Raw genomic sequence first — 15,060 nt, 5'->3', positions numbered from 1 at the left:
CCAATTTTAATAGAAATTCTTTATTTTGTATTTTTTTTTTTGGTATGGCTTCCTTGAAGGGACTTGACATTGTACTTAAAACAGTCTATAGAGCTTTTCTGTTCATGCCAGCAGCCAGTGATACTAGGGCCTACAAAAGAGCATCTAGTTGTGCATACAGGCAGATCAGTTGGTTCCTACATTGATCTCAAAACAAAGTGTGACCATGAAATGACCCAGAAACAATACCCATGAGTCTGCACATATTGTATGCCTCTGCAAGTTAGAGGATCTCAGTGCTGCAACTAGACATACTGTAATTGTAACCCAAAACTTTTTACTTACATTATCCTATAAATACCTAAACATAAACATTGTGAATGTATCAATAACTGAAACATTTCAAAATGCTGTACATGAATGTCCTTTAGACAAAGCAACATTTTGGACAATCATCTTAGATCAACAGTTAGACAAAGAAGAAACACACTGGTATTGGATCTCAGTGTCAGATACCATCCACATCAATACCAAATGCTCTTGGCCTCCTCCCACCTACTGCATATGATTATCTACATCCATCAACACAGTAAATCAACAACAAAGTGAGTGTACAGACTGGACTAGACTAGAGTATAAATAGGAAGCATCTGGCCATATACCTACGACAGGGGCCTCTCCCAGTGTGTGAGTGAGGGTTAAAGGAGCTTTTGTATAAACTTAGAAGATACATCAAGGGAGTTCTATTAAGGCCTCTTTAATAGAAAATAAGAAAAACGTAGTCCTGAAGTCACATTTTCAGGTGAGGGACCTGAAGCCTGTCCATTTTGTCCTTGATCAACAGTGACTAATCCTTGTTCCTTTGTTTGGGCCATTAACACTGGACAAGTGTGCTCACAGGGCCAGCCCAGGGCCACGGCCCCCAGCCTGCCCTGCTCTAAGCCCAAGCCCAGCCCACTGTCTCAAAGCAGCAGTGTCCGAGGTAAGCCTCTCCAAAAACAACTATGTACCATAGACATTGTTGATTGAACAACAAAATAACATTGAATACATAAAACACGGACAGGAACATTAATACAATATAGATAGACAATAATAATAATGATAAATCCTCATAAAATGAATGTGTCTGCTTCAGGTGGCCCTTAAATAGCTTAACACCCTGGCCCCACAGTCCCTAATCCCTGACCCCCCCCCCCCCCCTCCCCACCCCCACCTTCCATCATCGAAGAAGGGGCTCATCCTGATGGTACAGTGCAATAGTCCTGCCCTTCCCTGAAACCCCTGACAGTAGCAGGGTCAGCCAGGAGGGTGCGTCTCCAGACACGAGGCTTGGCCTCCCATCCCCCCTCCTCCCCCTTCCTCACTGCATACGGTCTGGCTGGACGTGCGGCTGTGGGGCGTACTGCAGGAAGGCCGGGGCGGGGCCTGCGGCCGTAGGGAGGGTCTGGTGGACGGCGGCGGGGACAGAGGCTGCGGCAGGCCCAGCGGAGGGGCTGGGGGCGTAGCCGTAGCCCAGGAAGCCTGGGGAGGCGGCGTAGGGGTACTGGTCGAAGGCGGATGAGGCATACTGGGCGTAGGCAGCACTGTAGTCCAGGTAGGGTGAGCTGACAGAGGAGGACACCTGAGAGGGCATCACCAGGCTGGGCTGGACGAAGGCCTGTGGGTACATGTACTGCTGGGCCAACCTGCACACACACAGTAGAGGAGCCGGGTTAGAATGGACATGCAGCAGAAGGACACAAAGTCCTCCAGGGCCTGGATTCTATCATTTACATTGTCAAAGAGCTGGCTTGTCGAGAGTATAAAAGCTTAGTCCAGTCTGCTGACCACCCTGGGAATGGGTGAGAGCTTAGCCAGACACCATACCACCCACTGCTAATGTGACGACAAGGCAGAGAGGTAAGGAGGTTGGGAGGGAACTTAACCTCCCGACAGTTAAGAGAACCTACAAAACCTGTTAGGTAGGCCCCCTGAGCGGACGTGGAGAGGGGGAGGACAGAAGGAGCGAGAGAGAGAGACAGCCGTTACTGGCAGGTTTTCAAGTTCAGACACCAGCGAGTGTTTTAACAGCTGCTGCTCCTCACTCGCTGAGGAACCCCCCCCCCCCTCCCACACACACACACACACAGACAAACGGGAAGTAACAAAGTAGTAGACTTGTGTGCGTTATTCCTGTTGAACGTGTGAAGAACATTGCACAGAAATGATGTGAAGGAGGGTAGCTGGTAAAAAGGAGATGCGTCGGAGCAGATAGGACAACTGGGCATCACACACACTGATGAATGATTCGAGCTGAGGGCTCTGGGGAATTCTCTTCTCTCTCTGGATGTAGTCCCAGACTGGAGAATAGGGCAGACGGACAGAGAGAGGGGGGATAGGGAGCTATTTTTATGAAGATTCTCTCTCCTGGGGTCTTGCTCCATAGAATAGGTCGCAGGGTGAGGGTTGATGGCTGGCTACAGTACAAGTGTCCAACTGCAGACTGTGCGCAGTTCTGGGGGTACAAACTGACATCACTCAACTGGAGGAACACACACAGAGGAGAAGGAAAGGGCGCTCCACTCACTGCAGACTCCACACAGGGAGAGAAAAAGAATAGACTCTTCAGCCCTGCTGTATAGACAGGAGGTATGGGGACGACAACAGGGGAGCAGAGTCGCAGCACACCTCAACTCGCTCCTTGACCGCGTCTCGACACGAATAAACAGCTCTCTCGTCTCCCTCCTCCTTTAGTGACCACGCGAGGTGAGAGGACAGGGGAGGTTTTAACCATGTCCTCCCCTCGAAACAGTCAGGAGGAGTTAAGGAGGAAGGAGACGTTAGGAGTATTGAGAGACAGCCGTCACTTCAACAGCGCAAATGGGAGCATGCAGGGACACGGTAGACAGGAGGACACACACACACGTACTAAAACCCCCCTCTATCCCTGGACTTCAATCAGCAACGAAAGTCACCACTGCACACCTCAAACCATGCCATATATGGAAGAGTTACTCTTTAATCAGCATAACCTTTCCAATGTCATATCACACACACGCAACACAGAGGAAGATAAAGGCACTCCAATCCATCACAACACACTGCACTGCACTCTCAAGCCATCACTGGCACCTTTGAGTGGGGTGGGGAGTGGGGGCAGTCACATGCTGCAACCTCCTGGAGCCTCCATATTAGGCCTCAACGAGTCCTGCACCTTGGGTATCTTCGCTCCCCTGCAGGCACACTGGTCAGCTGGGAGCACAGAGCAACCATGAGTGGGTTTGATAGGATAGTGGTGGTTAAACAATGAGGTGGCTAAAATGGTGTGGATGATACATCAAAAAACAGACATAAATCCTTCCCACAGAAAATAAACAAACATGAACAAATACATTGGTGGGAGCTGTGCTAGGGGGGGGGGGGATATGAACTGACTGTAAACTGGGCTACAGTTGATTTACACTATATACACAGCATCATACAGGTCAAACACTCACAGCTGAACACTGCTACAAAATGGAATGAAACTATTCACAAATAAGTTCAGTATTTGTGTAGAGTCTACACTGTAGACATTCTCTTGAGAATGGCTGCAGTCTCACACACACACACACACTTCCCCTCTGTAACCTCTAAAGTGTGTGTAACCCTTTGCTCTGACCCTAGCTTTGATGAGCTGACAGAACATGGGTTGACCTTTGGAAAACATTAGGTGGTGGACTGCCATTATTACTTTTTCAATGAGAAAGTTATCCTTTTCACAATTCCCTTCACAGGATTAATAAAGATGACACCACACACAGAAGTCAGAGGGTGAATAGTGAAAGAGGAAAGCAGGGAGGTGAGGAAGAGCAGTGTGCTCCCCAGGCTCCAGAGACCCCATGACATCAGAGGGCGAAAGGGAGCATTGTGGGCCAGCGGGGGGAGGACAAGGGGTCAGCTGGTTTGTGCTGACGGCTAGCGGGTGTATGTGACATGTGCCACTCTGGGGATGGCAGAGAAGTCAGAGTGGCAGAGCCACTGACATCAGCACACAAATCCTCTCAGCATCACAGCTTCAGCTGACAAATACAGCGTATACAAAATTATGATACCGTGTCAAGTAGTCCCTGCCTACACTCAAATAGCTTCTTAAAGCTAGTTCAAATGGCCTTCTCGTTCGGTCAGGTAAAGATAAAGATAAACATAAACATAAAGATAAACAAGAGGCCATCTCAAGAGAGTGGAAGGACAGAAAAACAGCTTCTGTTTGACACCCATGAAGGTGTCACCCACAGAGAATACTGCCTCATTAGGCAAAGATCTTCAGAGACACAATTCACCCTACTCCATATCCCCTCCCCCCCCCTTTCCTTACACCTTTTCCCCACTGTAACCCCCCTCCCCCCGACGCACCCCCAGTCTCACAGAGGTGTCAATTTTCAGTGTCTGTGTCTAATCGCTCCACCACACAGTAGGACTGGTGTTTTTCTGGGAGAGACGTTAAGCGCTGCTTCCTTCGTTTGCGGGGACGTACGGGCGGAAAGACGGTAAAGAACAAGAGAGCTGCTACAAAAGGGGGTTCCGGAGAAAACGGATGGGAGTCGAGGGTAGACGGCATATGAAGACAGAAGCCAAGACAGACAAAAGAAAAAGTCTCTGGCCACTACCACCCTTCCAAACCGGCTGTGCCCTTCAACGGTGTCCCTGGTCTCCCTGACCCTGCCTGCCCCTCCCAGCCCACAGTATCTGCTGACCAGAGTAGCGCTGGCACACAAGGACGAGCTGCTGTCCAGTCCACACGGGAGGTACAATGTCCAGCACATGCTCCCTCCCAACAAGCCCACTTCACATGGTGGAGTCGAGAAGTCCTCCCCACCACATGTTGTTCAAGGGTTCGGGGCGGGAGACGAGCTGAAAGGCCACTTGTGTGCTCGAAATCTCCAAACAGCCTGTGTCTGTCAACTGCCTATAGAGAGAGCTGGGAGCCAAGCAGACAGGTGCGGGTGCTCTCTAGGGGTGCTGTCATGGGAGATTAAGGGGGTGTAGAAGGTTGTAATAAGAGCCACCACCTGTCAGGCACATGGCACCGAGCAGCATGCTTCCACCACTGGGAGCTCCTCCCCGTTCCTATGGCAACAAGCACTTGGACATCAAGGGACTTTCTAAGACCCCCCTCCCCCAAACTCCCTGAACGTGCTCATACATGCCCCTGATTGACATGCGACAAAGACACGGGCTCTGTAGGTGGGTATGGATGACTACGTTTTAACCTTACTTACATTAACAGAAATATGACTCTTCAGTGTAAGCGATGAATGCTCATTGGCTGTCCATAGTGAGCGTTCATATGAGAGGGGCTGATGGTGACACACAGCAGCAGGGGGGCCAGGGCTGTTAATCCTCTGACAGCCACATGGTCATTAGCTGCCCACTGGTGCATGTGTCCTGGACATGGTCATAGGCCGGGCTCCCTCAAGGTTGTTTCTACAACACCAGACCCTGCAGGGCCTACCGAGAAACCAGTCAACCAGGGGAACACCAGGCCCCACGACTGGGACATGCACCAGCAACATATATACCTAACCTATATTTGATAACTATTAACCAAATACATAAGAGACGAGCAACGCCAACAGAACTACTGAGAGCTTCATGCAGGCAGGGGACAGACAGACAAAACGAGAGAAGAGCAGCACTGTTGTCTGGTTTTTATGAGATAGTAAACTTATGATGAAGAGGGAGTGCTCAGTCCTACTCACTTACCCATACTGCCTCTGGATGAGTGCAGGGTGAATGGACTGCACGCCAATAGATATGCCTGGAAGACAGACACACAGCCACGGTCAAACTCCCATTTGCATTTACAGAGGAGGAATAGAGAACAATACACAGACGACAGAAAGAGACCAAGCAAAGTGCATAGAGACGGGGCTTGTCTCAAACAGCATGCTAATATCAGCATAGGCAAATGCACGGTAGATAGTTGGAACGCTTGCTTCGTTCAGATGGAAACGCGTGTGACTGTATGCGAGTGTGCACTGGCCATGTGAGTGCTGTGGAGTGTTTGCAGAGTGTGGTGTGGAGGTCGGTCGGCAGCGCTCACCCCTGTCAGGCTCACCTGTCTGCATGCTGCGTGGCTTGGCACCCAGGTATGCCAGGTTGACGTTGGCCTTCCGCCCGTCGATGATGGGGTTCGGGTCTTTACACGCCCTCTCTGCTGCCCCCCGGTCAGTCATGGTCACCTGATTAAGACAGGGGATTGAAGTGCAAAGGACAGCGTGAATCCCAAAAGGTCGACCCCACTTCCCCTTGTGTTCCAAAAGGCTTCACCCAGACACGTTTCTCACAATACAGCACCCCTGTTGTGGTTACGGTCACTTCAGCCCTCCAACGAAAAGCAAAAGCACTGAATGATAAAACGACTCCCCCACCCCCTTCCACCCCGCCAGCCGTCATAAAAGTCCTCTCTGCTGAGCTTCCACTGTTTAGATTCCTCTTTCTTAACAGAAGAGGAAACTGCACACAAAGCACAATGTGTGCTCAGAAACTACCCGTAACACTAGGCCAACCCCCCCCCCACCCCCACCCCCACTGACAGCAGCACAGCCTGCCACCCAGGCCTGCTGAAATATGGATCTGGGACAAATAAGAAGGGCTTATCCAATTGGCCAACAGATATTTAAGGAGATTGTTTCATCTGCCAAACCCCTCACCTCCCCCCTCCTTCCAAAAGAATTAGACATCCCAGTCTGGTTTGACGGTTCTCTTCTGCCGACTCAGGAGGTTTCAGATAATTCGATTGTAAATGTAGATCTTAACTGTGGAGTGGGTTGCTCCTCGCCAGTCCTGAGCCTACTCCAGGGCTTGTGTTGTGAACACAAAGAGGAACAAGGCTGTGTTTACACTGGAACTCTGCTGAAGGGGGGGATCTACTAATCCACCTCTGGAGTGTGTATAAAAGGTAGGCTAAGCCTGGCAGTGGAGCATCCCCACTTCCTCCCCCTCCCTCTGGGTCTGTCTGAAGCAGCGAGCAACAGGATTATCAAGTTGGCCTTGTCCGTTACCAGGGGGGGAGGAAATAAAAAAAATGCCACCGGCTGCTTTTTTGCTTTTCCCAGCGTGTGATGTGCTGAGGCACATCTTTACAAGCATGGAGCTCCCACATACTCCTGAGCCGGTCAGACCTGAAACACCAGAGGCACTCAGCAGACACATCCACAAGGGATTTGGCGGTTGCTAATGTGTAAACGCTGAGTGTCATTGTTTGCCAGTGTTACGGCCCTACATTTTGTTAAAAGTAAACAGACTGAGCCCAGTCACCCACCCAGAAGTACACGCAACTTTCCATTCCATCTTTGGTCTACATCCACGATGAGTCTCCAGAACTCTTAAAAATAAAATGTCTACTTTTCCCGTTCATTGTATCTTCCGGATGTATATTTGCCCACCTTATAGATTATTCAGTTTCTTTGATCCTCTTCCAGCTCTCAATGGGAAGATACCCAGACACCTAATGTGAATGGAGGTCGAACAGAGTATCCAGCATAGGGACAGGACCAGGTTAGTGCCCAACTATGGTCATACTCTCTTTGCCCAAGTCCTCCTTGCACATTCAAATCAATCATTAAACTAAATTCAAAAGTTAGGCTACTCATTTTGCAATGAAAAATGCAAAAGAAAATGGTGTTCTGGGTGACCAGAGCGTTTGATAACTCACATTTGCGGGATGTGACTGAAGTTGATGTCTTAATGACTTACTCGCAGTGAGGTACATCAAACCGTAAACAGACCTCTGCCGCTCCTAATCGCAGTTTTACATTCCATTTGATATAGGACCAACACTGAACGCTTTTATAGAGGGGAAAGCAGGTCGCCATAAAAGTAAGCGAGTGCTACATACAGCATCTCACTTCGGCGCGTAGTTACAGCGCTCAACGGTTGACTGTCAAGCATTGCTTGGTGTGTCATGTCGGTAATATTGGCGACTTCTGGAGAGTTGTTTAGAGGGATGAAGGATATTAGAGACATATGTTAAGATATAATCTTCTTATCCATCAAATCATGTGATCCTCATAAAGCCAAATAAGGAAGCAATGCAAAAATATATGTATTTGTGTTCAGCATTGGCTACTCGTTAAGCTGCACTGTGCAATGATTAAATACGTCATTTTATAATATCAACTCCAGTCATTAAGCACTTCAGCATTACTTCGAGAAACAAACCTATAAGCCTACCGTGCTGATCCCGTGACATTATCAAATGGCACCATAATTAAAAGCCAGTTGGTCACGCATTGAACAGTAGCACGTGCCAATGCTGGTGTAGTGCCTGACAGAGCAATGGTACTTACAAAGCCGTATCCTCTAGACTTCCCAGTCTGTCTGTCCGTTATCACAACAGCCTCATCGATCTCTCCGAAGGCTTCAAAATATTTTCTTAAGGAGGCATCGTTTGTGTGGTAAGGCAACCCACCAACAAAAATCTTGGTGAAAGTAGTGTCTTTTTGTATTGCTGTAGGATGCATCACTTCTAAGGCTCCGTTCATGAACTGATGCAAGAGCATTGATAGGCCGTAAAAAACACTAATAAATAAAGAAAATGTAGGTTAACCAATTAGTCTAATGTTTTATACAGCAGAAAACAGTCCAGCACAATATCTGGCTTCATAAAAAAAGTTATTGTGGTCCGTTCCTTCCCAATTACAGGTGTATACTTTCGTCCTTCGGCCGGTTGGCATGCGTGATAATTTCCTACACTGTAAGCTACGATCTCAGACCCAGCTCTGGTCTTGGTTTCCTACTGGTTCCAGTTTTCAGTCACTACAGGTCAAACTCCGACAGAGCTTTATCTTCACTGTTCGTAACCGCGCCCACTCTACATAACCGTCCTATCGGCAAAGAATCCGAACGACAACTTTAGTCCCTCCTATTCACCCGCCCTCACGCAAAGCCTACCTTTTGCACCTGCCTGTGTTTGTCTTTAACTACACAAAGAAAAGGGAAACCACGATTTATCCAAGAAGCGCGCCTTGCGCATCACCCCTGTTACTTTGTTATATATATAACTATAATACACTATGTTAACTTTAAAACAATAGCCTATAAAACCTATTAAACATCGAATCCTGTTTGTTTGATTAACGGAATCAAATGTTTTGAACTGATTAATTGTATGCAACTATCTATGGCTTGGCATTGAAGCGCTTGTAAACGGGTTTACGACATGATCCAAGCCCATTATTGTAAACTGGAAAACGACATACCACCATCATACTAGTATTAGGCTAGCCTTTACGATATTATAATTTAAGTGCATAGGCCTACATAGTTAACTCACATTTAAGTGGTGTCATATTAGGCTATAGACATTTTCATTGGTAATCAATTTGTAAAATATTGATGGAAGGCCCGCCGTTTTTGACCGCCTTTAAAACTTAATGTTTGGCTGATGACTGATAGCAAACAAGATAACGCACTCGCTTTTGTGTTAACGGTCTTGTTCTTCGGTTTTCTTTCAAGGTCTCCTGTAAAGTAATTGATTGCTTCATTGTTGGGCCGCGTAACCAAAAGTTGGTCAGAGAGGGCATGCCATGGCTTGTAACTGAGTGCTGCCCACGGACTGGGACCGTACAGTTGCTATGAATTCATAAGACCTTGATTGTCTCCAGTCCTGGTACAAAACAATACTTGGGCTTAAAATACAATGTAACACTATGGCAGCTTCAGTTGCCAAAATGCAATGGATTTTGGAAAGGATATTGAACATGGGTCTGTCCTATGTGAACTGGAACCCTGGTATCCCAAGAACGTATGAAGTTCAAAATCTCGTTAAAAAGAACCAAAGGACTCTAATTCACACTCAAGATCCCTTGGAGCACAACTGCTAAGTACCCAAAGCCCAAATGACAGTTAAGTGATACTCTAATGACAATAAACATTTATTTCATTCACACCTTTTTATAACCCGTTATCTTCTCACATATGGCCTTTGTAATCCCCACTACCCCTAATTCATATCCTACTGGTAAATCCCCAATCTCCATCTATTGTGCCAAACAAAGACTCAACTGAATCAAACTACCCAGCTTTGATCATGGACTGATTTCTGAACTTCCTACCATCACTCCAGAGATAAACTCAAAGATGAAACACTCCACCTTGTGGTCACTTGGTGACACTGAGCGATATCACAAATCAAGATTTGTAGCAGTAGAGTGCAGCATTGTTTATAGGCCATAATGTACATTTGAAGTATTTTATTTTGTTGTTTATATTTATGATGTAATGGCAAAAGCCATGTTATACTGACAAACAACAGATGTTTCTCCAGACAGAATACATGTGGAAAATCTGGAGTGGGTCCTGCGCAGGTTTATTTAGTAATTCACATTTCAAATTTAATATTCGAGCGACACCAGGATGACATGAAATCAAGAGTGAACGTAAAGTCTTTGGAGAGCAGTATAAAAAACAAAATGCTGCAGACATCAATAAAAAAAACAACCAGATTCATGACAATAAAGCCCCCCTTAATGTGACCCCATGAGACCAATATTCACACGGCTGTCATCAAGACTGGGTGTTTACCCAACTCTGATTGGTCCATGCACAGTATGCAATGCCAGAGCATTGGTCCAGGTGTTTGCCAAAAGGAAGGCGTCACTGTCTTGAGCGTATACACACACTAAAGCAGCAGGTCTTCCATGTTTCCACACAACAGCGACTCGGCACGACAAATCTAAAGACAGAAGGGAGGGGTCAGTCACAAAGAGCATCTTTAGACTGTCTTTTTATGTCATTTACCTAGTTTACATTGTTAAGTCTATGGCAGACAAACACAATCAATAACGCCATTGTAAGAAAGTTCTTCAAATCATTCACACAAGTGTTTGTATTCAAATTCTGTACTTAATTAATAAACCCCAGTATTTTAAACCTAAGTGTGATTAGGAATGCACAGCAAATCCTCACTAATTCACATTTAAAAGCATGAATACAATGAATTTCAGTGCAGCATGCTCTTATCCTGAAAATCACTGAAGATACAGGTAAGTGAGAGCTGGTACGTATAGGCACAGCACAGCTCAAACTTAACGCTTTAACCAAGCGTAACATCTCAGAGAGCACTTCAGACTTCAGAGCACTACACAGCAGCACGTTTAATTCACAGTACTCTCAATACCAGCTGAATCCCTGACCACCCACATCCCTGCATGCATAAGACCGAGAGGTGCGGAGAAAGGCCCCAGCAACCATGACTGTGGAAGTAGGGCAGCCCCGTCCTGTGACACCCTCTCCAAGATTACAAACAGCGGCTGCCCCTCTCTCACCATTTCTTGTTCCGAGGCTTCAGTTCCTCAGCAGCGTTCCGTAGGAAGATATAGTTCTTCTTCTGGGGGTTGTAATACTCATGTCCCTGAGGAGTGTAAGCGACAGGGCAAGAGTTAGCTACTTGTATCAAGATACAAAACACTTTTGCTCACATCTGCAAGCACAAGTGGTGGTTGTCGGTGAACCAGTATTTTACCTTTGACCAATCATAGCTGGAGGCATAGGCAAAGATGTTGCCATTGTTGTTGAAGCAGCAAGCTGTGATTGGTTGGTCTAGCTGCTCAGAAGTCTTGAGTTTGGTGCGGGCGTCTTTGTCCCAGAAGCTGAATCGTCCATCAGAGCCAACAGTGGACAGTGTGCCATGGACAGGGTGGAAGGAGATGGCATTCACCTGGAGGAGGAGCAGTTGGTGAGCTGAGAGTGATTAGAGTGATTCTCATATTAATAAAGACTCTTAAGTCCAAAAGAAGTAAGGAGTATAAATGTCATTGTTTAGGATGACCTTGTGTGTTCTTACATTGTCCAACTGTTTTAGAAAACTTGATAGCAACTGTTTTGAAGCACGTACACAAATGTACCAAAAACAGCTTTGAAAATCAATCTCAGGGCTATATTTTTATCGTATTGGATTTTTTTAATACGCTATCCAGTCAAGTATTACAAGAACATGTATGGAAAAACTGAATAAATATAAACTACATCCAGCCAGAACTTACAGCATATATATCCTGTGGTGTGGCAGTGTTGGTTCCATTGGACCTGTGGCACTTGAAGGTGAAGTTGTCCTTAGCCCTACCAGAAAGCAGACCCAAAGACAAGTACTTAGGAGCCATGTCAGATGACATCCTCTACTCGAGACATGTTGTGTGTTCACTTACGGGTTTGGGGGGTTAATGTAGTGGATGGCAACTCGACCCTCAATGCTTCCCAGGGCAAAGCCTGTGGGCTTGTTCTGCTTGTCTTTGAAGATTGCCACACATCGATGCTACGGGATGAAAATGGGGGGGGGGGGGGGGGGGGCTACAGTTAGACAGATCGCTTTTTGAAATTGCAAGAGAGAGAAAGAGAGATATGAGTTGAGTCATTCACCTGGTGTTTCAGTGGGGAGTCTATCCTGCGGAACTCTGAGGGCTGGTTCTCCAGTTGGTAAACGATCAGACCTCTCTCTGCCGTGGCCACCACTGCCATGGGGTACACCTGGACAGGAAAGACGGGCAAAAGGGTTTCGCAATCCACATCTTCAGATTTAAACCTTGGCTTATACCATGTTGGAAGCAAACTTAAATTGAGGGACATTTTATTTAGGATGTCATCACTTCTTCGGGAAAGTTGCCTCTACTCACCACATCAGCACAATAGCATCTCTCTGGCATCTGCAGAGACATCATAGGGTTGGGGGAGCGTGTGTCCCAGAACTGTGGGTGGACAAATCCAATATCACAATGTGACAAAGACATTTTATTTTTTTATAAAAACGTTGATAACAAAGTTATCCCTGACACACTGGCAGAAACTGGTTACCTTCAGTGTTTTGTCCCAGCTGCCAGTCATAATACAGCTGTAGTTAGGGGCTTTGATCCAGTGTATTGTCCTGATGGGACCATCATGCTAGGGAGGAGGGAGGTATCATGGAGGAGGGACTTTTAACAGCATTCTCCATCTGATTTAACACATGGTGAACAGGATGGGTGTTGTCTTATTACCTGTGCAATCTGCATGGCCTGGTTACTGTTTAGGTCCCACATCTTGGCTGTCTTGTCACATGAGGCAGTGAATACTTTGCTTCCATCCTGACCAAAACAGAAAGGACCATCACATCATATTCCACAATACAGTCATTAAAGTCATATCAGGAGTGTGATGCGTTTGGTCTTACATCACTCCAGCAGACATCCAGCACTGGGCCAGTGTGCATTTGTTGGGCTTTGGGCACAGTTTGCCCATTGTCTTGAACCTCCCAGCACCTCACCTACAGTTACAGAAAGAAAAACGTATAGTTAGTTAATCAGAACTTTCCTTGTTGGTTACCATGCGTTAAGGACTATGAAACCATCTCACAGTTAATGAAAATGTATGTTTACAAAGTAATCATAATGAGAGGCACTTACGTCATTGGCCCAGGATCCGCCAATTAAAAAGTTTCCTGGCATTGTGGGTGGGCTAAAAGTCAGACAGCTGATACTGTCATCAGGTGGCGAAGTCACCTCAACATCCTGCACCAGAGTTATTATGAAAAATGCACAAACAAAAAAAAGAACTGGCACAGTATACTACTTTGCTGCTTAGAAAAACTGTTATTCAAATAACAGCAAGACAGTGACTTGGCATAATAAGGATTCCTTATAAAAACTGTACCAATATAAACATAAACAGTCCTATACACTGTGCATTTATTGAAGGAAATATGTGGCAATATCATGCACTTGCCTTCATGGGATTGTGGCTGTCGGTTGTTGTACTTCCAAAGACACCGGTTCCTCCAGTACCAAAACCGGTGGTTGTCCCAAATAAACTCATGATTAGAAGCTAGGCAATGGGCTACTAAAAAAGAAAAAAAGAATGAAAATTTCAAGAAGCTGGCTCAGTTACTTGAATTTGAGATACACTAGGCCAGCCTGTCCACTGCCCTGTATGTTATAGTTGTTTCCCTGTCAATTGATGGGTTGTCATCGAGCAAGCAGCCTGCTAACGTCCCATTCATTTGAATCATTTGTTCGATCAGGGAAGCATGCAGGGCAGTGGGCCCCGAGGACCAGCATTGGGAAAGGGTGAGAAACGTTAGACTAGCTATCAGTTGGCCTTACAGTAGTATGCTAGATAGCAAACATTAACGTTATGCTGGCTACATTTATTGTTGACAACACCGATTCCTTACGCGCTTTCACATGCCATGTCCGACATGAAGGGTGCTAGCGACAACGCTAACTTTACCTTACTAGAAGAATGTGGTAGCTAACAAACAGGGTAACCATTAATAAGCTGTGCTATGCACAGCTAGTACAATATAGCTGAATAGTTAGTTGATGACTTCCTTTACACAATGTTTGTAAAAGGAACTGTAACTGCCCATGCCGATGCTACGCCCATGGCTAGCTAACTAGCTAGCGTTAATCTGGACGGCTAGCATTAATTGGTTAGCTCCCATCACAGTGAACAACTGTCCTGTAATGGAGGTAAATCAAAACAATTCTGTAAATCAGAACATACAAATTACAATGTACATACCTAATATGGATGTATAACCCAGTAATACAGAAAATTGGCACAATTATTCTGGGGTAGGCAAATGTGGCGCCCTCAAGATAACTTGCTTCATTTGCCAACCTGCCGCAGACGCTGTTTGATGACGCTAGCCTTGCGGTAGACCTGTGGTGCAGGCTTAGCTCCAAATTCTTGAAATTAATGGTGATATTTGTACCAAAATACTTCTATCTGATGTATGCTTTAACTCTAGAGTTTCATAGCATTACATATTATTGCTCGAAACTACGTAGTTAATTAGATTCAAATTCCACAGTTGATACACCAAAAGTTGGCTAAGTTGATTAAATAGCATGGATTCAAAAAAACAACTCAATACATGCACATCAAACCTATATTGATTAGCTATATTTTATGTTAGATGTGTCATAACAGGTTATAAAGTTGACTTTTAAACGTATTGGCAATAACAACAAATCGCCACTCGGTGGCAGTAGATATGCACCAATGCAAATTCCAGATTCGATTATTTTTACTCCGGAGTAGTATTCAGGACTAGGCAATCCTATATTTGGTCTGTTTTAT

The 15,060-nt window shown here is 45.9% G+C and overlaps 2 protein-coding genes across 4 annotated transcripts; both read right to left on the bottom strand.

The window, feature by feature from the left end:
* Positions 1-392: 392 nt before the first annotated feature.
* Positions 393-8,789, bottom strand: LOC124470826 (RNA-binding protein 38-like). 2 transcript variants are annotated; one of them, XM_047024966.1, is made up of 4 exons: positions 8,295-8,789; positions 6,047-6,185; positions 5,707-5,761; positions 393-1,667 (listed from the first exon to the last, which is right to left on the bottom strand). In XM_047024966.1, the coding sequence occupies exons 1-4, from the start codon at positions 8,505-8,507 to the stop codon at positions 1,343-1,345; spliced, it is 732 nt and encodes a 243-aa protein (XP_046880922.1). In that variant the 5' UTR covers positions 8,508-8,789; the 3' UTR covers positions 393-1,342. The 2 variants fall into 2 exon arrangements, with proteins under 2 accessions (XP_046880922.1, XP_046880923.1); XM_047024967.1 differs by having other exon boundaries at positions 6,062-6,185; positions 8,295-8,788.
* Positions 8,790-10,296: 1,507 nt separating this feature from the next.
* rae1 (ribonucleic acid export 1) lies at positions 10,297-14,617 on the bottom strand. Of its 2 annotated transcripts, XM_047025174.1 has the most exons (13): positions 14,500-14,617; positions 13,702-13,815; positions 13,383-13,487; positions 13,151-13,243; positions 12,978-13,064; positions 12,796-12,882; positions 12,618-12,689; positions 12,364-12,471; positions 12,153-12,259; positions 11,991-12,066; positions 11,471-11,665; positions 11,274-11,359; positions 10,297-10,681 (listed from the first exon to the last, which is right to left on the bottom strand). In XM_047025174.1, coding segments are annotated over exons 2-13 (1,107 nt in total). In that variant the 5' UTR covers positions 13,792-13,815; positions 14,500-14,617; the 3' UTR covers positions 10,297-10,680. The 2 variants fall into 2 exon arrangements, with proteins under 2 accessions (XP_046881130.1, XP_046881129.1); XM_047025173.1 differs by lacking the exon at positions 10,297-10,681 and having other exon boundaries at positions 11,270-11,359.
* Between the last annotated feature and the right edge of the window lie 443 nt (positions 14,618-15,060).

Source organism: Hypomesus transpacificus, chromosome 9, assembly GCF_021917145.1.
Source record: "Hypomesus transpacificus isolate Combined female chromosome 9, fHypTra1, whole genome shotgun sequence".
Classification (NCBI taxonomy): Eukaryota; Metazoa; Chordata; class Actinopteri; order Osmeriformes; family Osmeridae; genus Hypomesus; species Hypomesus transpacificus.
Note: the sequence above shows the minus strand (reverse complement) of the source record. Positions and strands in the feature narration are given on the sequence as shown.

Excerpts from the sequence above, each read along its gene's own strand:
- LOC124470826 (XM_047024966.1), bottom strand. The coding sequence starts at position 8,507 with ATGCTCTTGCATCAGTTCATGAACGGAGCCTTAGAAGTGATGCATCCT. Across the intron at positions 5,762-6,046 it reads GACAGGTGAGCCTGACAGGG|GCATATCTATTGGCGTGCAG; the intron begins GTGAGCGCTGCC and ends TCTGTCTTCCAG. Across the intron at positions 1,668-5,706 it reads CTCATCCAGAGGCAGTATGG|GTTGGCCCAGCAGTACATGT; the intron begins GTAAGTGAGTAG and ends GTGTGTGTGCAG.
- rae1 (XM_047025173.1), bottom strand. The coding sequence starts at position 13,791 with ATGAGTTTATTTGGGACAACCACCGGTTTTGGTACTGGAGGAACCGGT. Across the intron at positions 13,244-13,382 it reads GCGGATCCTGGGCCAATGAC|GTGAGGTGCTGGGAGGTTCA; the intron begins GTAAGTGCCTCT and ends CTGTAACTGTAG. Across the intron at positions 12,067-12,152 it reads TACATTAACCCCCCAAACCC|GGCTAAGGACAACTTCACCT; the intron begins GTAAGTGAACAC and ends GCTTTCTGGTAG.